At 42.3% G+C, this 26,771-nt stretch overlaps 2 protein-coding genes across 14 annotated transcripts in view; both read left to right on the forward strand.

Annotated features, from left to right (window-relative positions):
- The window catches only part of PTCH1 (patched 1), a 66,652-nt gene extending 59,831 nt beyond the window's left edge, over positions 1-6,821 (forward strand). For 8 of the 13 annotated variants that reach the window (XM_073805974.1, XM_033857848.2, XM_073805973.1 and 5 more), the window contains 4 exons: positions 318-417; positions 983-1,237; positions 2,839-3,382; positions 3,929-6,821. In XM_073805974.1, coding sequence (XP_073662075.1) covers positions 318-417; positions 983-1,237; positions 2,839-3,381 — 898 coding nt within the window. In that variant the 3' untranslated portion in view covers position 3,382; positions 3,929-6,821. Of the gene's footprint in view, positions 1-317; positions 418-982; positions 3,383-3,535 lie in introns of those variants that run through there. The other 5 variants (XR_012332450.1, XM_073805972.1, XM_073805976.1 and 2 more) reach the window with 5 other exon arrangements.
- A 9,912-nt stretch (positions 6,822-16,733) lies between these two features.
- Positions 16,734-17,366, forward strand: LOC101317974 (histone H3.3A). The gene has a single exon (XM_033857856.2). The coding sequence runs from the start codon at positions 16,855-16,857 to the stop codon at positions 17,263-17,265; it is 411 nt and encodes a 136-aa protein (XP_033713747.1). The 5' UTR covers positions 16,734-16,854; the 3' UTR covers positions 17,266-17,366.
- Positions 17,367-26,771: the final 9,405 nt, after the last annotated feature.

The following is a 26,771-nucleotide window of genomic DNA, read 5'->3' on the forward strand; positions in this document are numbered from 1 at the left end:
ATATTTTTGTGTTTGTGTAACACATTCATAAATAACGTTACATGCCATGAGATTTCAGCAAATTAACAAACCTAATTTTTTTTCTTCCCTTCATGAACTAACACTTTGGGTTGTAGAATGTAGTCCTCAAAGTCATAAGGTTAAAAGAAAAGAGAAAAAAAACCCTAATCTTGTGCTGAATTTGAAACGCAGTGTTGTAACAGCCTTTTCACTGGTGTGGGTTTTGTTAATTTTTGGCTCTGACGTTTGGGCACGTGAAGGGTAGCTTAATTTACTTTTGCCATGGTAAATGTTCCTGTTTCCCTTTTATCTTCAAGGTATTTCTTTGCTGTCCTGGCAATCCTAACAATCCTGGGTGTTCTCAATGGACTGGTTTTGCTGCCAGTCCTTTTGTCCTTCTTCGGACCGTATCCTGAGGTCAGTAATTGTTGCCAGTGTAATGTGCAGCCCTCAGACCACCTGAATATTGTTTTTCCTGGTGTCACTCTTAATTTAGGTATTTAAGTATATCCACATTTGCTGGTTGTTTACTTTTTCAGTAAACAGCTCAAATAACTATGGCTTTTTTTCTCTTCAGTTTAATAGTCTTAGGGGATGTAGGGGGAATGGTTTGGTTTGGTTTAGGTTGTTTATTTTTGAAACCTAGTGATTGGCAACCTGAGTCTTGTAGGTCTCTATCAATGAAGCACTTTCCACTCAAGAAGAATATCTGGGCTTGAACAGGAGTAAAAGGGGCACAGCCTGCCTTTCCAGAGTGTGAAAGCAGAGGGCAGGTCTTTTGCTCCAGCTGTCAGGCCCAAGGGTCTTCAGAGTGGCAGGGATTGGGCCAAGTGAATACAGGGTAGCGTGAGAGGCCGGGCGGGGGGCGGGGGGGATGCGGGGGAGGGGCAGCGACCCCTGAACAATATTGTGCTTTGAACCTTAAGTGTGGCCACCAGGTAAATGGTTGATAACACCTGTAATACTGAATCCCCTTAAATAGGTGTCTCCAGCCAACGGGCTGAACCGGCTGCCCACCCCTTCCCCTGAGCCGCCCCCCAGTGTGGTCCGGTTCGCTCTGCCCCCTGGTCACACGAACAACGGGTCTGATTCCTCTGACTCGGAGTACAGTTCTCAGACGACGGTGTCGGGCATCAGTGAGGAGCTTCGGCACTACGAGGCCCAGCAGGGCGCCGGGGGCCCTTCCCACCAAGTGATCGTGGAGGCCACAGAGAACCCTGTCTTCGCCCGCTCCACCGTAAGTCATAAGTCACCCCAGGAGGCAGCCCCTGCCTGCTCTGAACAGCAAATCACAGACAGCATGGCAAAAAATGTATAGGTTAGGTGGACTCATATGAAATGGCCAATATTTGGCTCTTCTTAAACTGTAAAAATGTCAGTTTCATGTGGCTGTATCTCGTACAGATTGAAAAGGGCAGGGACCAATATTGGTGGCTACACAGAACATCCGTCAGCATATATCACGTTTGAGCTTAAGGACCGGAGGTAAAGCATGCCTTGCTCCCCCTGCCCCCCTTCTTTAAAAGCTACGTATCATTGTAGGAGGATACCTGTTTCAAAATGTAATGGTATTTTTATTGCCAGCAGAAGTGATTTCTTTTCCCTTCCACTTCTGTTCCTTTTAATTACCCTTGGTGTAAAATTATTTCAATCGTTACTGTCTAAGACTTCACCAGAAGCTTTTGTGGCTCCAAGCTCGTATCCTAGGTGGCGGGAAGGAGCAGAGAAGCTGAGAACCAGCCTTCAGTAATTCAGGAAAACCGTGAGCAGCCCGGAGCCTCTTCTCAGAGGCCCTGAGAGCCCCAACCGCATTCTCCCCTCTCTGTGCTCCCCAGGATGTCCTCGGCCCCCCAGGCCTGGAGCACAGCACACAAAACCCAAGGAATGTTCTAAGGCTCCTGTTGCTCTGACAGGGGGCCTCCTGCTGTCCCTCCAGGAAATGGGTATTCCAGTCCCAGGCTGGAGCTGCCCTTCCATGAAAGAGAGAGAGGCCAACCAAATAACCTAAATTTTCTTCCTCTTACCCCCCGTGACGATGCCTGCTGAGCTGCAGTGTGAATCTGGTTTTGTTCAGCGGGAGCCTAAAAATAGGTACAAGCTGAACGACTTTGAAGTTGGTCACGGTCCTTTTGATTGATGTGGCCACTGTGTTGCTCCATGCTTTGTACAGAGACCCAGAAACCAGATTCCTAACAACAGGATAGAGCAGCACTGCCCGGTAGAACTTTCTGTGACAGTGCGAATGCTCTCCAGTGCGGTAGCCACTGCAACATGTGGCTGTGGAGCATTTGAAATGCGACTAGTGCGACCTAAGGGGCTGAATTTTGAATTTTAGTTAATTTAAACGTACATAGCCACGTGTCCCTCATGGCTACCGTATTCAACAGTGTAGACAACGTCCGGGTAACATCCTGCATTTGGGCGAGCCAGGGCCAGACACTTAGTCATTTTAGAAGAAGAAGGAGCTCGAGATCTGATTCTACCCAGCAGGGTGGGGTGGCGAACTGTGGGAGAGAGGCAGCTCGGGTACTTAGACCACAGCCCTGCATTTATGGGCAGCCAGCCGTATGTGTCCGGCCAGCTGTGCTGGAGAAAGCCTAGGCATAGGGTCCAAACAGGGCGTACCTCTGCCACGTCGTTGTGGGTGGAAGGCCCCTGGTCGCTCCCTGGGGCGCTCCCGGCCATCTGTGGGGTTGACTAAGCTCTAGTTCAGAAAGAGCTGTGTGTGGGTGGCCGGGCGGTAGTCAGAGCCATGAAGGGAGGGCTGGGGCAGCGGGGGCCGATGCCCAGCCTGGGGTTAGCACCCGGCCTGTTTCAGCCTGCCCTTGCCCTCTGCAGGTGGTCCATCCTGAACCGAGGCAGCACCCACCCTCCAACCCTCGACAGCAGCCCCATCTGGACTCAGGGTCCCTGCCACCCGGACGGCCAGGCCAGCAGCCCAGAAGAGAGGCCCCCAGAGAATGCTTGAGGCCGCCCCCTTACAGACCGCGCAGAGACGCTTTCGAAATTTCTACTGAAGGGCATTCTGGCCCTAGCAATAGGGACCGCACGGGCCCCCGGGGAACCCGTTCTCACAACCCTCGGCACCCAGCGTTCACTGCCACGGGCAGCTCCGTGCCCAGCTACTGCCAGCCCATCACCACCGTGACGGCCTCAGCGTCCGTGACTGTTGCAGTGCACCCCCCGCCCGGGCCCAGTCGGAACCCCCGAGGGGGACTTCGCCCGGGCTACGAGGACTACCCCGAGACTGACCACGGGCTGTTTGAGGACCCCCATGTGCCTTTTAACGTCCGTTGCGAGAGGAGGGATCCCAAGGTGGAGGTCATTGAGCTACAGGACGTGGAATGTGAGGAGAGGCGCCGGGGCAGCAGCTCCAACTGAGGTGGGCGGGGCCGGTGGGCAGGTGGGTGGGCCTCTGAGGCGCTGCTCTTCAATGACCCCTCAGGGACTTAGAGGGACGCAGATGGCTGCATCCTCCTGGAGCCCTGGGCACTCATGTGTCCCCTACTGAACCGCAGTGACCTCTTACCCACAGGCAGGGTTGCCTGTCTAAGCTTCGTCATCCTTGGAGAACCAGTTGAGTTCCAGATTGGATCTGTCCCTCACAGTTAGCCTGTGGAGGTTTAATGCATCTCAACAGAGACACTGACAGCTGCCCCTTTCACCTATTTTTCAGTCTTTTAAAGCCATAGCAGGTATGTCTGATGAACGCACAGCTCAGTGAACAGTCACAAAGTGAGCACATCCCTGTCACCAGCCCCCAGGTCAAGGGAGAGATCATGACCCACCCCTGGAAGCCCCTCATGCCCTCACCCATCCCCCACCGTCCTGATCTCTGTACCCCAGACCCGTTTTGCCTGTGTTTGTGCTTTATACATAGGGACTCGTAGACCTGTTACTTTGACTTCCTTTTTTTTTTCTTTTAAAGGGTGAGTAAAATCTGAAGCAAAGAGGCCAAAGATTGGAAGCCCCTCCCTACCCCTACCCTGCCCCACCAGAACTGCTTGAAGAGAGCTGCGGAGTTAGAAAGGCGTGCTGTGCCAGACAGCAGTTCATTGTTACTGTAACTGATTGTATTATTTTGTGAAATATTTCTATAAATATTTAAGAGGTGTACACATATGTAATATACGAAGGAACGGATGTAAAGTAGTGTGATCTGGGTTTTCTGCACTCCCGCCTCCAGAGCAGGCGGTGGGGAGACCGCAGCGGAGCCCCTCCCTATTTGTACATTGGTCTCTGTGCCACAACCAAGCTTAACTTAGTCTTAAATTTCAGCATATGTTGCTGCTGCTTAAATATTGTATAATTTACCTGTATAATTCTATGCAAATATTGCTTATGTAATAGGATTATTTTGTAAAGGTTTCTGTTTAAAATATTTTAAATTTGCATATCACAACCCTGTGGTAGTATGAAATGTTACTGTTAACTTTCAAACACGCTATGCGTGATAATTTTGTTGTTGTTTAATGAGCAAATATGAAGAAAGCACGTTAACCCCGGTGGCTTCTCTAGGTGTAGTTGGATGAGATTCTCTTGTTTGGCTGTGTGTGTGAACATGTGTGTGATTTCCCAATGTACTGTACTGTGATTTTTTTTCTTTTTTTTCTTTTTACTGTCTGTGAACCCGTGGTGGGCTCTACCTTAGGCCAGAAGAGTCAGGATATCTCTAGTGCTAGCGCTGGTGGAGGGCTAGCCCTAAACATCTCCTTTATCCTTTTGCCAGACTCACTTCAAGTTCAGGGCATCTCTTAAGATTATTGGCTGCCATCCAGACACCCCAACTCGTGCCTCAGAGGAGATAAGTTCCTTCGCATGGACCATTGTGGTGGATGTTGGAACCTCAGGGTACAGAGCTCACATCTCTTCAACTTCATTGGTATTAAAGACGTAGAGAACATGCCCAGTGGGAGCCTCAGCTGGGCCGTGAGCGTATCCTCTAAAGTACGCAGCCTTCATTGTACCTCTCTTGTAACCAACGCACAACACACACACACACACACACACACGCACACACACACACGCACACACACACTTAACACACACCACCACCACTATCACCACCCAAATTTAAGAGTGGATTGGAAATCTTCTGGAGACAATGACCTCTTAATTCTGGGTCCACAACAGACCCAGAGGTGATGTTTTGAGTCCCTACAATTTAAACTCCCTCTCTTGCTAAATGGCACGGTTGGGGCTTTCTGGATCTGTCTGCCTCCTCTTTAAAATAGTGAGCATCCAATATGGTGATACGGAATCAGAAATTCTATAGGATATGAGCTTCAGAAGGCTGATCCTCCAAGTGTTAATATTAACATGATGGGTGCACGCTTCCTAAGTATCTCATCCCCCTCTTCTCACCGTCATTAGTATTCTTTCAATGTGACATTTATTGAAGAGCAGGAAGATGCTAATTGCATAACCCCCACTGAAGAATGTATATAGAGACATATCTCTCAACCAGGTGTTATTTTTAAAGATCTGCTTCCATATCAATTCTGTTTTCTTGCTCTGAGGTTTGGTCTTCCTAGGCTCTTAGCCAGAGACCAACAAATGTTGGGGAAGCACTCGGTACCCAGACTAAGCTACTGTAGGAGTGCACAAAGGGCAGCTCCCATTATGCCTCCTGTTTTACATGGAAAATCTTATTCGAAAGGCAACGGCCCACAATAGTACCAGCAGTGTAGTGACCTCAGACTGTAAAACTCGCCGCGAGACTGTGGCTACCAGATGTGTGTGTTCATATGCCAGGGTCCCAAATGGCCCCACTGCTACTGTTTGGTGCCTCTGTCAGCCACACTGTCTGTCTACCTAACACTCAGCTCTGCTCAGAAAACTCAATATCCCGCATTCAGGAGAGAGATGATGCAAAATTCAGAGGTCTGCTTCCCTCTGGCTCGAGGAGTGCCCTCACTCCTTTCCTGAGCCCAGCTTGCATGGTGCCTGACTGCTTGGCTGGCCCCTGCTTTCTGCACAGCGTAGAGCTCTCTCCAGTAGTCACATTGGCAAAGGGAGAACTCGGGGGCTGGCAGGCAACCAGAATTTCTCTCTCTCTTTTTTAAAATAGTTTTATTTTGTCTGTCTTGTTTGTTCATTTGGATGTTTTAATTTTTTTAAAAAAAAATCTTTGCTGATATTTATAATTTTGTATCATAAGAATGTTTTCCTACAGTATTTGTCATGCCAGTTTATAACAGAAAAATGCAGGGATTTTATTTCTATTGGAAACACTATTACAGCTATGTTTTACCTTTGAACAGAATTTTTATTTGTATAGAGTGCTTACTAATGTTAAATAGTTCAGAGTATATAACATTTTCATTAAGAACTCATGGTAGGTTTTAGTGTAAGGAGTTTAAAGGAAATATTCAAACTGGGTCTCATTGTCTGCCCATTTGGGCAGAAATGGGTTTGTGTCATTTCAGTTACAAAGATAAAAGTATGCCATATAATTTATTTATATGAAAATTTATTTTTGTAGTGTACATAGTAGTCATCAAGTCTTTTGACAGAAGTATATTTTTAAAGAATTTATATGTGATGAATCCATAATGTCTGGAACTTTGCTGAGACATGAGTGGGGCACACTTTTCATTGTAAAGTACAGCAAGGAGAAGAAAATGTTTAACAGTGTTAAGAGAGTGAGATTGAGTGAATCTTCATGCAGTTGTGGAATGTGTATTAGTTACCATTTGTGACCTAGTGTGGTTCTCATTTTAAACCTCAGAAGGCAAAAATGTACAAACTCTCTAAATATTAATGTTCAAACACTGATAGAAATTCTAACATGAATAAAAAATAATATAACTTGTTGGTTACATCTTTGTGTATGGAATGGTTTTTAATTAAAATATTTTACGAAGGCAGTAGTCGTGCGTCACGCCATCATAAACTTTGTTTTTTGTCTGACTAACCTTGTGAAATACTCATTTTTTTGTTCTCCTTCATGGAGGCATTATTGACATAGGAAGAGTTCTACATTTTTATTTTCTGACACAAAGTTCCTAAATTACCCTTCAAAATGATTCCTTCTGTCATCTCTTAGCCTTTTTGTGTTTCTTTTTATGTGATGCCTAATAATTCAAGGGGATATTTATAAGTCCAATTCAATGGTTATTAAAATAAAGGAAGGTGTTGTGCTTAAAAACAGTATAGCTGACAATATGGGACTGACTGAACCTGATACAAAATGTTTTTTCTGAGTGTTTATCGTACCTTGTCTTCATCGTAGCCACGGAGAAAAGTAAGACCAGGAATAGCATCCCCATTTTACAGCTGAAAGCAAGGCGTGGTGGGGAAGAACTCAGGTTCTATCAGCATGGGGTGAGGAATCAGCAAACTACAGCCCTGGGGCCTCCTGTGGATATGAAGATTTATCAGAAGACAGGCCCGTATGCACGTAGAGATCGTCCACGGCCGCTTACCAGCTACATCGGCAGAATTGAATAGTTGCAGCACAGACTGTACGGCCTGCAAAGCCTAAAATATTTACTCACTGGCCCTTAAGAAAATGTTTGCTGACCCATCTTAAGACAAGGTTATCATAGGCCAGTGATACTCACGTGGGGTGCGTGCATCGGCGGCACTCATGCTTTGGAAGTTTACTAGAAAAGCAGGATCTTCAGTGCCACCCCAGACCTACTGAGTCAGAATCCTGGGACTGAAGCCCAGGAATCTGTGCTTCCATGAGCTGTCCTGGTGGTTCTGATGCACCAGCAGAGGCAATCTCTAAATTCCTTCCAGCTGAATGTGGCCTTGGTTCTATAATTTGACTCGGGCTACACAGCCAATGCAGGCCAGATCTGGGAACAGCATAGAGATCCCAACTCCTCTGTGTGGTCTTTCCACAAAAACACATGTTCATCTGTGGGAGAGTAGAGACCCGTGAACTCTGCGTTTGTGCCTGGGAGTTGAGAGAGGAATTCCCTTCTTAGTGCTCTGCCACGGCTGTGGGGCAGGCCTCATTGGAGGGTGGGGGCCAATGACCTAACAGGCCGGTGGGGGTGGGGGGGAAGGGGAGGTCCATGCCAGGCCAGACCCTCTTCTACCCTTCCCACCGAGAGGGCTCCAGCTGACCAGCTGTGACTCGGGCGAGTCGTTTGAAACCTTGGGGCCTCTGTGTCCTCATCTGTACGTAAATTAAAGATGATGCCTGTCCCTCGCAGACTTCTGAAGGTTGAAAGCAATGGTGGTTGTGAAGAGGTCTGGACCAGAGGGGATAGGAAGAGTCAACTGAAAGACTCAGAAGGGCCTCTGGACCCCGCACTGAGTTTGGTTCAATCACCACCTCTCAGCCTCCGAGGCAACACAGGCCCTCATACAGAAGCGTGAGAGTAGCTAGGGGAAGGTTTTTGGATATACAGTACACCGACCAAGGAATAAGGTGCTCGGGTAATACAATGTCCTCCTTAACGGATACTTTACCTGGAAAAGATAAAGTATTCAGCAGGGTTTTCTATCATATATAACCTCATCTTCCTACCTCCTGGTATAATCAGCTACGTGTTCCTCAGCCCTCCAGTGGTGAATTTCATCCGTAATGCTCTCTTGGTTCATTCAGAAGTCATGGTGCATCTGTACTCCCTGAAACTGAGCTTGGAAAACACTAATTGCGTTAATTGGGATTCAAACTGAGAGACACTTTCTTTTCGGTGTGTTTTTTATACCACTAAGATGACCATTCATTGCCATTCCATTTTATATTCTTTAGAAATTACATACACCTAAGTAAGCTAACTTAGTTTTTAATATTGGCCTAAGGAGAACAATCAGATTTGTGTCCCAAAATCCACCACATTTATTCAGGACTTAGGTAAACGTAAGGCCCCACTTTTTTTGTCACGACAGACGTATTTAACGGCTTCGGGAATGCTGTGTGCTGCTAAGTTGCAGGCAGCAGCCATGTTGATGTAAAGGCAGGTGTTCATTTTTGGTAACTGGCAATGACCTCCCAAAAGGAGAAGTGGAGATGACCTTTTAATCATCCAACAAGAATATTTGCCCGATTTTAATGACTTTTAATGAAGCCTGCACCTAATGAGAACGTGCCTCGAACACGAATCTGTTTAACTGTTCACGTTGGAAGGCATGTTGGACACCTTTTCTGCATAGGTTCCCTGACAGGAAATTACAACTGCCATCAGAAGGATCTTGAAAGGACATTCTGGTCTGTCGGGAACATGGTGGACCTCAGGAAAACAGAGGGACACAGGGAACTCTGCTACAAAAAGAAGTGACCAATAGCGATAACCCAAACTCAGCTTGGCGTGGCCAAAGCAAAACATTCTACATGGCAGGGTGTTCTAATCATTGATGTATGCCTTCTCCCTTAGGGATTTCCTTTCTTGGGACAAAGGGAAGGAGACCTTTCAGCCAAGATGCTGTGAAGGGAAACAAAGCCTGTAGAGGTAGCCTTTGCTCTGAGAATGAGACACACCCCAGCGAGCAGTGGCAATCAGAAGAGGCAACCGCAGCCAAATCTTTCTCAAAGTCAGTTAAACCCCTTTATATATATTCCTTTTTTCCCCGGGAAGTGTCCTCTTCATTCATCTCCTTCCTATCCACAGAACTTGAAGGTATAGGAGTGTGATGTAAGCTACCAACAGGGCAAAGAATAAAGGTAAGAGTTCACACTGGGGCTTCCCTGGTGGTGCAGTGGTTGAGAATCTGCCTGACAATGCAGGGGACATGGGTTCGAGCCCTGGTCTGGGAAGGTCCCACATGCCGCAGAGCAACTAGCCCTGTGAGCCACAATTACTGAGCCTGCGCGTCTGGAGCCTGTGCTCCGCAATGAGAGAGGCCGCAATAGTGAGAGGTCGGCGCACCGCGATGAAGAGTGGCCCCCGCTTGCCGCAACTAGAGAAAGCCCTCGCACAGTAACAAAGAGCCAACACAGCCATAAATAAATAAATAAATAAATAAATAAATAAATAAATAAATAAAATTTTAAAATAAAAAGGCAAAATTCCTTAAAAAAAAAAAAAGTTCACACTGAAGTAATCCCAGGAAATAACCTCTGTCAGCAGTAGCGCCATCTTTGTACACAGTGGACAACAGCTTGTATTTTTGTGGAAGGGGGAGTGGTAGAAAAGAACCTGTTTTATGTTTATAAAGAAAAAAAAAATCATACAGATGGAGGAGAAATTGATGAGCAAGTTCTGACTGGTGAGTTATTATATAATAGGATTGCAGCATTTAGCCCAAGATGCCAAAAGAATAATCTTTGTAATTCCAAAGTTCAATCAGCAGCAGTGGTAGGTAGACTCCTGGTGAGAGCCTCTTTTGAGCAAGAGAAGAAGCGAGATGAGGCAGGAACAGAGAGAAGCAGGAGGCTCCCTGCTATGGATTGCGAGAGAGAACAGCTATCCATCAGAGGGGACATGGTCAGATGTCCAGAAAGTGAGGCCGATACTATGGAAAAGACCATTAAAATGAGGAAGAGGCATGAAAAAGATTGAGTGAGACAGATTGTCAAGAGATGGTCAGAACACCCATGGGCCACAAGAGCAGTTGCCAGATGCTGAAGTGGCAATAAGCTCACTTGGCCCTTCTATCAATGGATGCTTTACCTTTTCCTGTACAGCTCCCGCCTTACATGGAATCATGGGAGGTTATCATGAATCATGGGAGTTGGCCACGAATCCTGGAAGACTGAAGCTGTATGAGACTGTTGTCATCTTGTATCCAAGAAATCTGGTGCCTAACACGAGCCAACACCTTCAGCGGTCAAGTCAGATTTAGAAGGTGGATCTAGTTCAGTCAGATGTTATTCTCTCTTTTTGCCCTCGTTCCTTCCCCCATTTGTTTTATGTGATAATTTCAGAGGTATGGGTGACTGCCGTCCACATAACTACTATAACCAAAGAGCTCTGGGCCTCTCAGCCACCACGGGTACATGCATAATCATGTACACAGGGTATATATCTGCACTAAATGCAAACAACTGCAAGGGGGGAAGCGGTTAGCAAATCTCTGAAGTAGCCTTCTGATTACACTTAAATTCCAAAAGCTAATTGGCTAAAATGTTCCTCCTTAATTAGAAGCGATTACTACGTGAAACTAGGTTTGCATTTCACAAGACAGTTTGCATTTCATGATTGAAATCTCAGAGTTCATCTACTAATGGTCTCTAATGGCCTGTAACCGTAAGGCGCACGCAATTAAGGTGGGCTTTTCAAAGTGTAAGTAAGGGAGGATGCCTGTATTTATGAATTCTTCTTCCACTGCTGAGGACATAGCCTGCATCCACCCTGGACTGTAAAACACACATCATGCATGCACGTGCTTGCCCAAACATACCCACATGCGTAGAAAGTCCTGACCTGTCACCTTTGACCCCTTCTGAATTCCTTCCTCTCATTCTCCCTCCCACAAGAAGGTTGTCCTCTCGCATACTCAGTGGAGTCAGACTCTCTCAGCACCAACGCCAACAGAAGTCTATCCAAAATACAGATGCTAAAGGTGGAGCTCCACCCTGGGTAGCAGTGCTACTAGCAATAAAAACCACAGTTTCTTGCTTAATATGTGTCAGGCCCTAACTTAACTCACCAAATAAACCCAGTAAATATGACCCTAACAGAGACTCAAAATGAGCAGGAAAGGGCACTAAAATGCAGGAGGAAACAGAAAAGATGAGGAAGAGAGAGGGGTGGGGCAGCGAGGAGGAGAAGTGAGCTTCCTTGCAACTTGAGGGGTAGAGAGTTTTTCATTTTTTTATTTTTATTTTTTATTTATTTATTTTTTTGCGGTACGCAGGCCTCTCACTGCTGTGGCCTCTCCCGCTGCGGAGCACAGGCTCCGCACGCGCAGGCTCAGCGGCCATGGCTCACGGGCTTAGCCGCTCTGCGGCATGTGGGATCCTCCCGGACCGGGGCGTGAACCCGTGTCCCCTGCATCGGCAGGTGGACTCTAAACCACTGCGCCACCAGGGAAGCTCGAGAGTTTTTCTTAGAAAGGAGTCAGTAGAGCAGAAGGCAGAGCCAAGGAAGAAAGAAGGTGAAGTCAAGACTGGTTACATCATTTCAAACCTGGATCAAGCTGTACCTAAAGCTACATCTATGACTGAAATTTTCAATTCTGAAACGGCTTTTGTGCTCAGGCCAACGGGAATCAGGTTTTTTGTTCCAAACGATCTAAACTCAGCCATGACATCGGACTTGATATGGGAGTCACAGATTCACAGGACATCGACAGGCTTTACATTGTCATTAAAAAGAGAAGAGATTGGGGAAGTCAAAAGCGATTGACAGTGCGGAAGGTCGGATTCCAAGAGAAGCAGACTCTGAGAAGGAGATTGTGTACGGGGTCAAAACCTATGGGAAAGTGAAAGAAGCAGCACTGAGCAGAGGGAGAAGTTGAACCGTCATGCAGCTGGTCCCGTGGGGAGCCGAGATGATGGCTCAAATGATGGCAAGGAGGCCAGAGCTTGACATTCTCACATTGACTAGTCATCGGATGCAGGCTGCTGTCAGGAAAAAGGCACGCTCTTGGGCCAGGTGTCTCTCTTCCATCAAGCACAACTCCCAAAGAGGCACTGAGCCGAGACGTCAGTCACCGATACTCCCGCAGCTGGGGAAAGGATGCTGAGTTTGGCACGGGTGGAGCCTAGCAGGCATGGCAGCTAGGTTTCCCGCCTGAGTGAGCGCTGTGAGGACATGGACGCCTGCAAGTGAGATGAGGGCGTGAGGAGGGGCAGGTGGACTCAGGGGGAGGATGGATTTAATTTTGAACTGGTAGCATTTAAACACTTGAAAAGATGTTCCCAGAGGTCCAGAAAGATGTCAATCTGGGAAACATTGGAATAGAAACCATAGCTGACGGGCACCTGCCGAGAGAGGGTGTAGATAGAAAACGATGGAGCCCGAGGAGCGCCCCACTTGGGGAGCAGAGGAAGCAAAGGAACCCACAAAGGGAGGAATGAGCAGTTGAAGAAGTAGCATAAACTGGGAGGTGTTGCAAATTCCACGATAACAGTCATAATAACAAATACGTACAGGCTATTTACTCTGTGCCAGACCGTGAAGACTTACTGTGTTCTGCATTCTTAATTTACATTAATTCATTTCTGGATGTGGCCCTTTAAAAAGGTGACGCCCAGTGAGTCGGGTGGGGGTCCATCAGTTGATGAGCACTTAGATTACAGCATTTAAATCTGGAATCTGGGCATGAGGCAGGTGTACTTGAAGCATGTGTATTTGCTGACTAAAACATAAAAGTCATAGCATGTGTTTGCTGAATAAATTTTATCTCCACCTTCTGGATTCCTTTTCTTTTAATAGCTTTATTGGGCTATAATTCACATATCATGCAGTTCACCCATTTAAAGTGTACAATCCAATAGTTTTTAGTATAGTCACAGTTACGCGACCATCACCACAGTCAGTTTTAGAACATTTTCGTCATCCTTTAGCTTTCATTCCCTTATCCACCCCTCCCCCTCCCCCAGCCCTAAGCAACTACCAGCCTACCTTCTGCTCTGTTTTAGATGTTTCAGATGAATGGAATCATATAGTATGTGGTCTTTTGCGACTGGCTTCTTTCATTCAGCATAATGTTTCAAGGTTCATCCATGTTGTAGCAGGTATCGGTATTTCATTCCTTTTCATGGTCAAATAAAATTCCAGTGTATGGCTCTACTGCATTTTGTTTATCATTGGTCAGTTGAGGGACATTTGGGTTGTTTCTGCCTTTTGGTGATTAGGAATACTGTTGCTACAAACATTCTTGTACCAGTTTTTGTGTGGACATATTTTTTCATTTCTCTTGGGTATATACCTAAGAGTAGAATTGCTGGGTCACATGGTAACCCTATGTTTAGTCATTTGAGGAGAGAGATACACAGGATGAGTGTGAGTGTTTCCCATGTGAAAATATGTGGTAATAATAAAACCAAGCAAATGACCATCCTAAGGAATGATCTAACCTCTGAGATTCTAATTCTTCAGTACCAAAGGGAGGCCCCATTCCATTCTCAGAGTAGCCACGGACTTAACCATATCCCCACCCTTTCCCATCACCACCTGTTGGGGGTGGGGTGAGGAAAGGAAGAATAGGTCGGGTCCATTGATCCCAATAACACACATATTTTGCTTGCAAAGAGTATTATGCAGCTTACAAAAATGTCTCAGTTGGATTCAATTTAACCAGTATATACCCCAATCTTTTTGGGTACCTTAGTGGGAGCTAGGGAGGGAACAACTATTGCATAGTGTAGTGTATCAGATGATAAAAGGATAGTAAAAGGAAGATAGGGGTTAAGCTTCAGGAAGAGGTAAGCAAAACCTAGAAATTCAGAGGCTGGAAGGATCACTGTGAACTGGCAGAGTCATTTTGATATTTCTGCGGAGAGAGGACTGGTCTTTTTGAGATTACATACCTGGCAGAGCTATAGCCACCCTATGAATGAATGTCCAGGATTGGATGGGAGCAAAATAGAGTTACATCTTTGTCAGGTACTGTGCTTCACATTCACTCTCTAGGTAACCCTTAGAGAGCAAGCCTAGTGCGAGACAGTAAGCCTCATTATGCAGTCAAACAAACTGAGGCTCAGAGAGCGTATCAGTTAGGGTTCAACCAGAGAAGCAGAGGAAGTAAAAGAGATGACAGAAAAAAAAAAAAAAAAAAGAGATGACAGAAGATGATAGACAGATGGATAGATTTATTACAGGAAATTGACAAATGCAATTGTGGAGCTGGCTAAGCAAGTCCAAGGTCCTTCTTTGGGCAGAGAGGAGAAAAGGATCATGAGCAGCCTGGAACCCCACAGGCGTGAGCTGAAGCTTGTTCACAGGAGAGAACTTCTAAAGCTGAGGAAGGCCTGTACCTTCTTTTAAAGGCCTTCTAACTGATTGGGCCAGGCCCACCCATGATAATCTTCTTTTTAATGAAGTTAAGTTTAATGAACTTAAGGTGACTGAGTAGGGATTTTAATCACATCTGCAAAATTCCTTCACAGCAGCACCTATGTTAGTGTTTGATTGAACACCTGGGAGAAGGTGTGTGCATGCTACAAAAGGACCACTGCTTCCCTTCCATGCTCCAAGTCTGGAAAGAGGATGACCCTAACCAGAAATACACTGGAAAGAGAACGCTGGGGACTGCAATTGAGCCTAGCCAAGGAGACACATCAGAAGCCATTGCAGAGAGGTTAAGCAGCTCTGTTGGCTCCATTACAAAGAACAGAATCCATTCTTTGCTGGTTTAAGCAAAAAGAGATGTATTACAAGGTAATGAATGATTGAGAATAATAACAGAATTATTGAGAAGGCTGGAGAAGGAAAGCTGTGGGCTGTTTTGAAGAGCAATGCCAATGCCACAGAAACATACTACCAAGAGGGTTTCTGCCTCTTTTAAGATCAAGAAGCCACCAGTCAAACTGGAAAGTTCTTGGCAGCTTCTGAACCACACCACCACAACCATGCTTCCCAGGAGAAACACCAGAAACAACACAAATATGGCCCCCAAATGCACTTCTGCTTTCTCTGACTGCACTTAATGGGTGGGACTAAACCACATCCGTTAGGGTTACCCTAGCTGCAAGGGAGTCTAGGAAGTGTTTTTATTTCTTCACCTCTGAAATGTACTATGGTTGGAATGGATGCAGGACACCAATCCACCACATAATATGCAGCCATTATATGCACCACCGCCTTCAGCCACTGGGGAGCAAAGCCAGGATTCAAACTCAGGTCATGCTCTTAAACCCCACACTTCCTCCCAAGATCCAGAATGATCTTTCACTGCTGTCTGGGGCTTGTCTAGAAATATTTCTGGTCTCTAAATTTTGCATTTACCTATTATATCCACAGTTTCCATTGTTGTCATCAGCTGCAGACTTTTCTGATATAGCCTATACTGGAGAAAATAAAAGCAATCAACCCTGTTTCTAGCCTGTCCACATCACCTCAGGCATTGGGAAGGCTGTGGTATGTACAGCCCTCTTTTCTTCCTGAGCCAGTCACTTCAAAATGCTTCTGTTTATGGAAGCTAGCAGAGCAGTTACTGGGGTAACTGGTGTAAACCCAGGGGTCTTAGTGACGCTTGGAATTATAAAAAGTATTTGGAAAAACAAAACAGACTTCTGGCAATGATAATAGGAGATATCTGCAATGGGAATCAAGCCTTCCTCGGCCTTTGGGTCTTAGTTACATCAGTCCCACATGTCAAAATTCCTAAATAAATCCCAGTGAACACACCTGGGCAGGGACAACAATGCAGCAGCACAAAGTGTCAAAGGACCATGACCGTCCACTTGGGCAGTTCCTGAATGAAGAAAGATTTACACATGGTCAGTATGACTCTTTCATAACCATTAGGAACTTGGAAATAGATATTATAAAGTCTCTAAAGGGAATCAAATCATCATTCTTTGCAAACATTCCCAGTATCAAAGTTCTAGGTGAATGATACCTAACTTCAAAATCTTATAAATCTAAACAAGTGTACACTTCTTTCTAAGGAAGAATCCCCACAGTAAGCCCTTAAGAGACATAACCTTTCCTCATGTGATTTGTTCAATATATACCACACACACTCTATATTTGACTATATGCGTATATATAAGAGGCCTGATAAGTGACATAGCAAAACCTATATACATATTTATTTGGGACAATTTGATTATCTGGAAATCAGAAAAATCCTTGAGGGTCTGCAGAGACCAATGTTTACTGACATTGAAAAAGTTCACAATCTATTCATCAATTAAAAAACAGGTTACCGACGCAGAGCGGTTTGGTCGTTAGTCGGAGGAGCTTCTTCCGTTAGTTCGGCGACTGTGGCTCTTCATTGGGCAGCAGGAGCGGCGCGGCTGTCGGAGAAGCGGCGTAGAACTTAGGCATTGGGTGAAAGAAAATGGCCCGAACCAAGCAGACTGCTCGTAAGTCCACGGGTGGCAAAGCGCCCCGCAAACAGCTGGCCACTAAAGCCGCCAGGAAAAGCGCCCCCTCTACCGGCGGGGTGAAAAAACCTCATCGCTACAGGCCCGGGACCGTTGCGCTTCGAGAAATCCGTCGTTACCAGAAATCCACCGAGCTTCTGATCCGGAAGCTGCCTTTCCAGAGGTTGGTGAGGGAGATCGCCCAGGATTTCAAAACCGACTTGAGGTTCCAGAGTGCCGCCATTGGTGCGCTTCAGGAGGCTAGTGAAGCGTACCTGGTGGGTTTGTTTGAAGATACTAATCTGTGTGCCATCCACGCTAAGAGAGTCACCATCATGCCCAAAGACATCCAGTTGGCTCGCCGGATACGGGGAGAGAGAGCTTAAGTGAAGGCAGTTTTTATGGTGTTTTGTAGTAAATTCTGTAAAATACTTTGGTTTAATTTGTGATTTTTTTGTAAGAAATTGTTTATAATATGTTGCATTTGTACTTAAGTCATTCCATCTTTCACTCAGGATGAATGCGAAAAGTGACTGACTGTTCACAGACCTCAGTGATGTGAGCGCTGTTGCTCAGGAGTGACAAGTTGCTAATATGCAGAAGGGATGGGTGATATTTCTTGCTTCTCATGATGCATGTTTCTGTATGTTAATGACTTGTTGGGTAGCTATTAAGGTACTAGAATTGATAAATGTGTACAGGGTCCTTTTGCAATAAAACTGGTTATGACTTGATCCAAGTGTTTAACAATTGGGGCTGTTAAGTCTGACCATACATCACTGTGATAGAATGTGGGCTTTTTCAAGGGTGAAGATACAAGTCTTAACCACAGTGTAACTTACAGTTTCCTTATTAAAAAAAAAAAAGTAAACCTGGCAGCTATAGAATACACTATGTGCATTTATAATAGCTATTTTATATATTGTAGTGTCAGCATTTTTAAATTAAATGTTTTACATTCACATGTGGTGGGGAGTCTTGTCATTAAGGTGTGTGTAACATAGAGTCCGGTTGGTTTTCTCCTAACTAGACTGCACTTGTTTTTCATACGTAGTAAGATGCTTTGTGCATTATACCTTGCATAAGTCCTCATTCTACCACATGTTAACTAATCCTCTAGCTGATAATGCAGACACTAACGGGGGGATTTATTTATAAGGGCTCTAGAATATAATACAAGTTATTCACACCAGCATCATCTGTTACTAATATAGTAGTTAGTGCAGCTTTTCTTTGTGTTGTGGTTGGTCTCATAACTAGGTTGAGTTTTTCTCTACCAGGAGGGAACAATACCGAACTTCTTTTCCTTGTGGAGTTTGTATTATAATAACCCTTAGGGTAAACTTGCTGTGGGGGAGGGACACACAGCTTCAGCTCATGGAACCTCTGCCGGTTAAAATGGTGTCATCTGGTATAAGGTCCTGGGAAAAATCACTTCATAGAGATGCTTTCCAAGTGGTTTTCAAACTTATTCTTCTATTGAAGTTTTTAGGTCAATTATGTATGTTGACTAAATTTACAAATAAACTTGTTTATCCAAAAAAAAAAAAAAAAAAAAAAAAAAACAGGTTACCAAAAGTAGGTATATTATAATCCTGTTTCTGAAAAAAAAAAAGGCTATCTTTGTATAAGAACAGAGGCAAATAAGACACATATTAATCAAACTATCAAAAATTAAATACAAAGAAAAAATATTAAAAGCAGCAAGGGAAAACAATAAATAACATATGAGGGAATCCCCTAGTATGTAAAGTTAACAGCTGATCTTTCAGCAGAAACTCTACAAGCCAGGAGGGAGTGGCAGGACATTTAAAGTGATGAAAGGGAAAAACCTACCACGAAGATTACTCTACCCAGTAAGGATCTCATTCAGATACGATGGAGAAATTAAAACCTTTACAGACAAAGCAAAAGTTAAGAGAATTCAGGACCACTAAACCAACTTTACAACAAATGCTAAAGGAACTACTCTAGGCAGGAAACACAAGAGAAGGAAAAGACCTACAAAAACAAACCCAAAACAATTAAGAAAATGGTAATAGGAGCATACATATTGATAATTACCTTAAATGTAAATGGATTACATGCTCCAACCAAAAGACATAGACTGGCTGAATGGATACAAAAACAAGACCTCTATATATGCTGTCTACAAGAGACCCACTTCAGACCTAGGGAAACATACAGACTGAAAATGAGCAGAGGGAAAAATATATTCCACGCAAACGGAAATCAAAAGAAAGCTGGAGTAGCAATTCTCATTTCAGACAAAATAGACTTTAAAATAAAGACTATTACAAGAGACAAAGAAGGACACTACATAATGATCAAGGGATCAATCCAAGAAGAAGACATAACCATGGTAAATATTTATATACCCAACATAGGAGCACCTCAATACATAAGACAAATGCTAACAGCCATAAAGGGGAAATCGACGGTAACACAATAATAGTAGGGGACTTTAATGCCCCACTTTCACCAATGGACAGATCATCCAAAATGAAAATAAGTAAGGAAACACAAGCTTTAAATGACACATTAAACAAGATGGACTTAACTGATATTTATAGGACATTCCATCCAAAAACAACAGAATACACTTTCTTCTCAAGTGCTCATGGAACATTCTCCAGGATAGACCATATCTTGGGTGACAAATCAAGCCCTGATAAATTTAAGAAAATTGAAATTGTATCAAGTATCTTTTCCGACCACCATGCTATGAGACTAAGTATAAATTACAGGAAAAAAACTGTAAAAAGTACAAACACATGGAGGCTAAACAGTACACTACTAAATAACCAAGAGATCACTGAAGAAATCAAAGAGGAAATCAAAAAGTACCTAGAAACAAACCACAATGAAAACACGACAACCCAAAACCTATGGGATGCAGCAAAAGCAGTTCTAAGAGGGAAGTTTATAGCAGTACAATCTTACCTCAAGAAACAAGAAATATCTCAGATAAACAACCTACCTTATACCTAAAGCAATTAGAGAAAGAAGAACAAAAAACCCCCAAAGTTAGCAGACGGAAAGAAATCATAAAGATCAGGTCAGAAATAAATGAAAAAGAAATGAAGGAAAAAATAGCAGAGATCAATAAAGCTAAAAACAGATTCTTTGAGAAGATGATAAACAAAATTGAAAACCATTAGCCAGACTCATCAAGAAAAAAAGAGAGAAGACTCAAATCAACAGAATTAGAAATGAAAAGGAGAAGTAACAACTGACACTGCAGAAATACAAAGGATCATGAGAGATTACTACAAGCAACTATATGCCAATAAAAGGGACAACCTGGAAGAAATGGACAAATCTTGGAAAAGCACAACCTTCTGAGACTGAACCAGGAAGAAATAGAAAATATAAATAGACCAATCACAAGCACTGAAATTGAAACTGTGACTAAAAAATCTTCCAACAAAAAAAAAGCCCAGGACCAGATGGCTTCACAGGTGAATTCTATCAAACATTTAGAGAAGAGCTAACACCTATCCTTCTCAAACTCTTCCAAAATATAGCAGAGGGAGGAACACTCCCAAACTCATTCTATGAGGCCACTATCACCCTGATATCAATACCAGACAAAGATGTCACAAAGAAAGAAAACTACAGGCCAATATCACTGATGAACATGGATGAAAAATGGTCACCTTATCTTTGGTAAAGGAGGCAAGAATATACAATGGAGAAAAGACAGCCTCTTCAATAAGTGGTGCTGGGAAAGCTGGATAGCTACATGTAAAAGAATGAAATTAGAACACTCCCTAACACCATACACAAAAATAAACTCAAAATGGATTAAAGACCTAAATGTAAGGCCAGACACTATAAAACTCTTAGAGGAAAACATAGGAAGAACACTCTTTGACGTAAATTGCAGCAAGATCTTTTTTGACCCACATCCTAGAGTAATGAAAATAAAAATAAACAAATGGGACCTAATGAAGCTTAAAAGCTTTTGAACGGCAAAGGAAACCATAAACAAGACGAAAAGACAGCCCTCAGAATGGGAGAAAAAATTTGCAAAGGAAGCAACTGACAAAGGATTAATCTCCAAAATATACAAGCATCTCATGCAGCTCAATATCTAAAAAACAAAAAACCCAATCCAAAAATGGGCAGAAGACCTAAATAGACATTTCTCTAAAGAAGGTATACAGATTGCCAACAAACACATGAAAGGATGCTCAACATCACTAATCATTAGAGAAATGCAAATCAAAACCACAATGAGGTATCACCTCACACCCTTCAGAATGGCCATCATCAGAAAATCTACAAACAATAAATGCTGGAGAGGGTGTGGAGAAAAGTGAACCCTCTTGCACTATTGGTGGGAATGTAAATTGATACAGCCACTATGGAGAACAGTGTGGAGGCTCCTTAAAAAACTAAAAATAGAACTACCATATGACCCAGCAATCCCACTACTGAGCATATACTCATAATTCAAAAAGAGTCATGTACCAGTGTTCACTGCAGCTCTCTTTACAATAGCCAGGACATGGAAGCAACCTAAGTGTCCATCAACAGATGAATGGAAAAAGAAGTGACACATATATACAATGGAAAAGAAAACAAAGCTGAGTTATTTGTAGTGAGGTGGTTGGAGCTAGAGTCTGTCATACAGAGTGAAGTGAGTCAGAAAGAGAAAAACAAATACCGTATGCTAACACATGTATGTGGAAGCTACAAAAAAAAAAAGGTTCTGAAGAACCTAGGGGCTGGACAGGAATAAAGATTCAGACATAGAGAATGGACTTGAGGACACGGGGAGGGGGAAGGGTAAGCTAGGACAAAGTGAGAGTGGCATGGACATATATACATTACCAAACGTAAAATAGATAGCTAGGGGGAAGCAGCCGCATAGCACAGGGAGATCAGCTCAGCTCGGTGCTTTGTGACCACCTAGAGGAGTGGGATAGGGAGGGTGGGAGGGAGACACAAAAGGGAGGGGATATGGGGATATATGTATATGTATAACTGATTCACTTTGTTATAAAGCAGAAACTAACACACCATTGTAAAGCAATTATACTCCAATAAAGATGTTTAAAAAAAAAAAAGAAGAAGGCACCTAAGAATTTACTAGGAAATACTAAATTCATTCTGATTTTATATACTCTGGGTAGAACTAAACAGATAAGGCCAGACACACCTTCAACAGTAATTTGAACAGTATTTTGTGGACAGAATGTACTGTGAGCTAAACCACTGTAAAAAAAAAAAAAAAAAATGTAGCCTACATACAGGATCCCAAAAAGAACAACAATAAAAACACAGATTTATATGACTGTACACCCCTGTCATGCATAAGATGCTTCTGAAATGAGAACCCTGCAATCAACACTGGTACTTGGTTTTAAGAGTTTAAAGTTGTCTGGGTTTATACTTTTAGTTACCTTTAGAAAATGTTTAAGCAAAATGTTTTACAACTTTCAGAAAACTTATTAGAGTGTCAACCTATTTTATAATTAAAATAAAATATATAAAACCAAAAAAACCCCCAAAGATGTTTTTTAAAAAAAAAGCTAAATTACAGCAATCTGAAAACCATATGTAAAATGAAGATAATTTTTAAAAATAAAATGGAAAAGAAATGAAACCCAAGACTTTAAATCTTTTAATAACCTTTATTGAAATGTCCTTATGCAAAAAAAGAATATATTTTCATTATAGAAAATATAACCATTCAGGTAAAGGCACAAAAAAGAAATAAAATTATTTTAATGAGTTTTTATATTAAAAAAAAAAAAAGAACAGAGGCAAAGACCGAGAGGGTGTACATTTTCATTATAGTGTTCATGCAAATGGTATTCAATATTATGTATCAATATTAATGTAATATTATTTGATAGTTACATATTATTACTTAATATGTTGCATTATTCATTATTTATTATGTTATTTATTTCATTATATTATTATTTCTTTGAGTGATTTATATTTTGCGTGTATCTGTATTCTTTAATAGGTCTACAAAAAATCATCTCTCTGTTACAAGGACTTTTTTTCAATCTTCCTTCTCATTTGCTTTCCCTCCTCTTTCCCGCTCTCCCTATCCTTCTTTCCTCTTTTTCCTTTTCAAACTAGCATTTTTAAAACTAGCTTTCTTCGGGGGTTTCTTAAAGCAGCCACGATTCATCATGGAAGCAAAGAGCCTCCTAGAACGTCGTGTAACTTTGAGGAGGATGCAGACGTGCTTTGGGAGAAATGAAGGCAGCCTGGGCCCTGGGAGATGCTGCAAGGCCGGCAGGGCTGGGCTAGAGTCTGCCATCAGACAAAGGAACCACTGCACATGGGAGGCGAGCAGATGCCAACAGACAGCTTTTGTGAGTCCCTTCATGTTAATTAACTTTTGTGAGAACCTTCATGTTAATTAACTTTGCTTGAGCTTTCCCTGGACTTGAAAGCTTTGGAGTGGTTTGTTTTTGTAAAATGCTTTGACTCCAGAGAGAGCCGCTTCAAGAGGGAAAAAAGGAGAAACAAAAAAAAGAAAGGGAAAATTTTTAAGTGGGGCTTTGCTTACCAGGAAATTTCTTCCCTTGGTTCTGTCCCTCCCCTCCCCCAACAAGGACTGACTCAACCGTCAGAGAGAATTTTAATGGCCTTTTTCTTACCCTAAAAAATAAACCAGAACCAGACTTCCACAGCAGTGGGAACTGGCTCTGCCTCACCCAGCGAAGACAGGTGTGTGTGTGTGTGTGTGTGTGCGTGTGTGCGTGTGCGTGTGTGTGTGTGTGTGTGTGTGTGTGTGATGCATATGTACCCACAAAGGAAGCAAATTCAAAGTATGTTTTAAAGGAAGTAAATTCAATGTATGAGGGGGCCTTGGCCTAGTTTATTCCAAGTTAAAGAAAAAGGAAATCGGAGTTAGATTTGTGAGGGCCGGTTCGATTCGTGAACAAACTTGCCCATCCAATAGAGCTTTAGGACTCAAGTAAGACACAGGTAGTGGTTCCCTGTGTTTCCAAGACTTTATGTGACTGGACCGGATGTTAGATTCTAAAAGAGGCCGAGTAAAAAGAGAAAGTGCTGGAAGGTGGAAAATCTAGTCAGTCCTCTAGTTATTTATAAAGTCTACATGGCATCAAACTACTGATTTACCTTTTTTTCTCCCATTTTACTATGAAAACTTTCAAACATACAGAAAAAGCTGCAATAATCATACAATTAATACTCATATACCCACCACCTGCTATATTTGCTTTTTTCACATTAGTAACCATCTATACATTGCTCTTACCTGTCCATCGAGTCATCTTATTTTTTAAGAGTTTTAAATTGCTTACGTCACTCTTAAACAAACACTTTAGCATATATCTATTAATTAGAGTTCAACATTCATTTGTGATTTGTGGAATTTTTAAGGTAAAATGCACAAATTTAAAGTGGACCTCATTTGATGAGTGTTAACAAATGCATACAATTTGCTTTCTTAAAAAAGTAATTTCAAATTTAACAAAAAGTTGCAAGGATGATACAAAGCTCTCCCATTTACCCTCTACCCAGATTCACTACTTTTTTTAGCCATTTACAAGTTGCATATATCATGTATCTTTACATCTTAATAATTCTATGTATATTTCCTAAGAGCAAGGCCATTCTCTTACTCAAGAAATATGACTTTGCTATGACATTTTTATCTAAACTACAGTCCATATTGCAGTTTTGACAATTATGCCAATAATTTTCTTTATAGCATTTTCCCTTCCAAAACAGGTTCCAGTCCTTTGTGAATTATAGTTTTAATTTTAATAAGTGTTTATCTTGTTTAATGATTTTTGGCTTAAATTCCACTTTGTCTTATATCACAATAACAATCCTTGAATTCTTATTGTTTCCATTAGCCTGGTAAGTCTTTGTCCGTCTCTTTATTTTTACTCTTTGAATCATTACGCTTTAGGTGTGTCTTTTGATCACATCAAAGAGTTGGTGGTGCTATATAATCTAATTTGAAGATCTTGTCATAATATATAGACAAGTTAGAGCTATTCATGTTAACAATATGACATATGTTTGGTCTCAATTTCATCATACTATTTTACGTTATAATTACAGTGTATATTATATTGTATTTACTGTGGTTCTTTCCCTATTTAGAATATCATCTATATTCATTTTAAAATTTCTTTTGGTATTTAAGAATTTTTTTGTTCTAGTTATTACTTTTGGATTTATATATTTTATAGTTCCTCTAACTCCTTTTTTCCTACTGAACCTCTTATTATCTGACCCTTCAGTGGTATCGTGTGACTCCCAGTTATTATAACAGGCAGGGATCTTATTCTGCTTTCCCCTATCTTTGTCCTTTCCCCTCCATTTTTTAGTCGCATTATTTCTACTTTATCAGAAAATACAATTTTTATACGCTTGCCACTCATGTTCCCTCCCTTTTTTTTACTCCTAGTTCTATAATTAACTACTTGAAGGACTCACCATTGGTTATTTTGCTGAAGTTTCTTCTATTACCACTCAGTTGAACGAAGCTCATTCTCTAGTATATTCTCCCATGTATCAAGTATTCCATGGTTTGGATAGCTCAGATGGATATAAAATTCTTGACTAGCACTTTCCTTGAGTTTCATGAACATGCTGCTTCACTGTTGTCTTCATTTGCGTGGGGCTCAGGAGAAGCTGATGCCATGCCTGATTTTTTTCCTGTGAGTAACTGGGTCTTTTTGCCTGGAGACTCTAAGAATTTCTTTCCTTTGTCCTAAAGTCTAATAGTTTTACTAGGATATGTCTTGGAAATCATTGTCTCATGTCAACTTTCATAGTTACACAGTAAGCTGTTCTATATATAGACTGAATTTTTCTTTTATTTCCAGGAAGTTATATACATTTAAATGCTAGTGTTCCATTCCAGTATTTTGTTTGCTCCTTCAGGAGCTACAGTTGTTCATGTGCTGGACCTTTTTTTCCTGCCTTTCATTTCAGCCACTTTCTCTTGGACCCTTTTAACTTATTTGTCTCACTTTAATTCTCTTGGTTGGTTGTCTAGCTTTCTTCAGCACCACTTGTTAAAGTTTTATTGAAATATATTCTCCATTGGGATTTGTAATTTATTCTTAATTTCTGAGAGAACTGAGTCTTTTTCTCAATATGTTTCTTAAGTTTAATCAATTCGTATTGCATTTCTTCCTATTTTGCATCCATTTATATTCTTAGTTTTTTTAATTTATGATTTCTAGGATTTAAAAAAATCTATCTCCACATATTTGCTTTGGGATACTTAATTCAGTTTGCAGGGTTGTGTTAAGTTTTCTTCTGCTTTGTGAATGGTTTTGGGGGTGGATTTTCATTAGCTTAACTTTGTTTTCTTGTTACAATTGTTCCTTAAGAAATCAGCTTGACTTTTTTCAATTTCTAGGCATTTTGTGGGCAGGGCTCCTGGAGTGCCTTCTTACGCCAGTTTATTGAAGTGCAATTTCTTTAATGGATGATGTTGTTGGCTGTTGTGGTGGTGGTGGTGGTGGTGGAGAAAGGGGATTGATTGGTTCAACAGCTTGCTGATAAGTGTTTAACAACCAGATCTCCAGGGGCATCAGTAGCCTGATTTGTAGCATTTGCTACTTTCTGTGGTATGTATACTGCCTCCATGGTGGATTTCAAGCTAATAATGGGATGTCATTGAACACAGGGTTAGGAAGAGATGCTATCAGTCCTTGTGAGCCATTATATCTCCTAAACATCATGCTTCTCTTTTGTTGTTGTTTTTGTTTTTATTGGAGTATAATTGCTTTACAATGTTGTATTAGTTTCCGATGTACAATGAAGTGAATCAGCTAGATGTATATCCCCTCCCTCTTGGACCTCCCTTCCACGCCCCCGCCATCCTGCCCATCTAAGTCGTCGCTGAGCTTCCTGTGCTTTATAGCAT

This window comes from Tursiops truncatus, chromosome 6 (assembly GCF_011762595.2).
Source record: "Tursiops truncatus isolate mTurTru1 chromosome 6, mTurTru1.mat.Y, whole genome shotgun sequence".
Lineage (NCBI taxonomy): Eukaryota > Metazoa > Chordata > Mammalia > Artiodactyla > Delphinidae > Tursiops > Tursiops truncatus.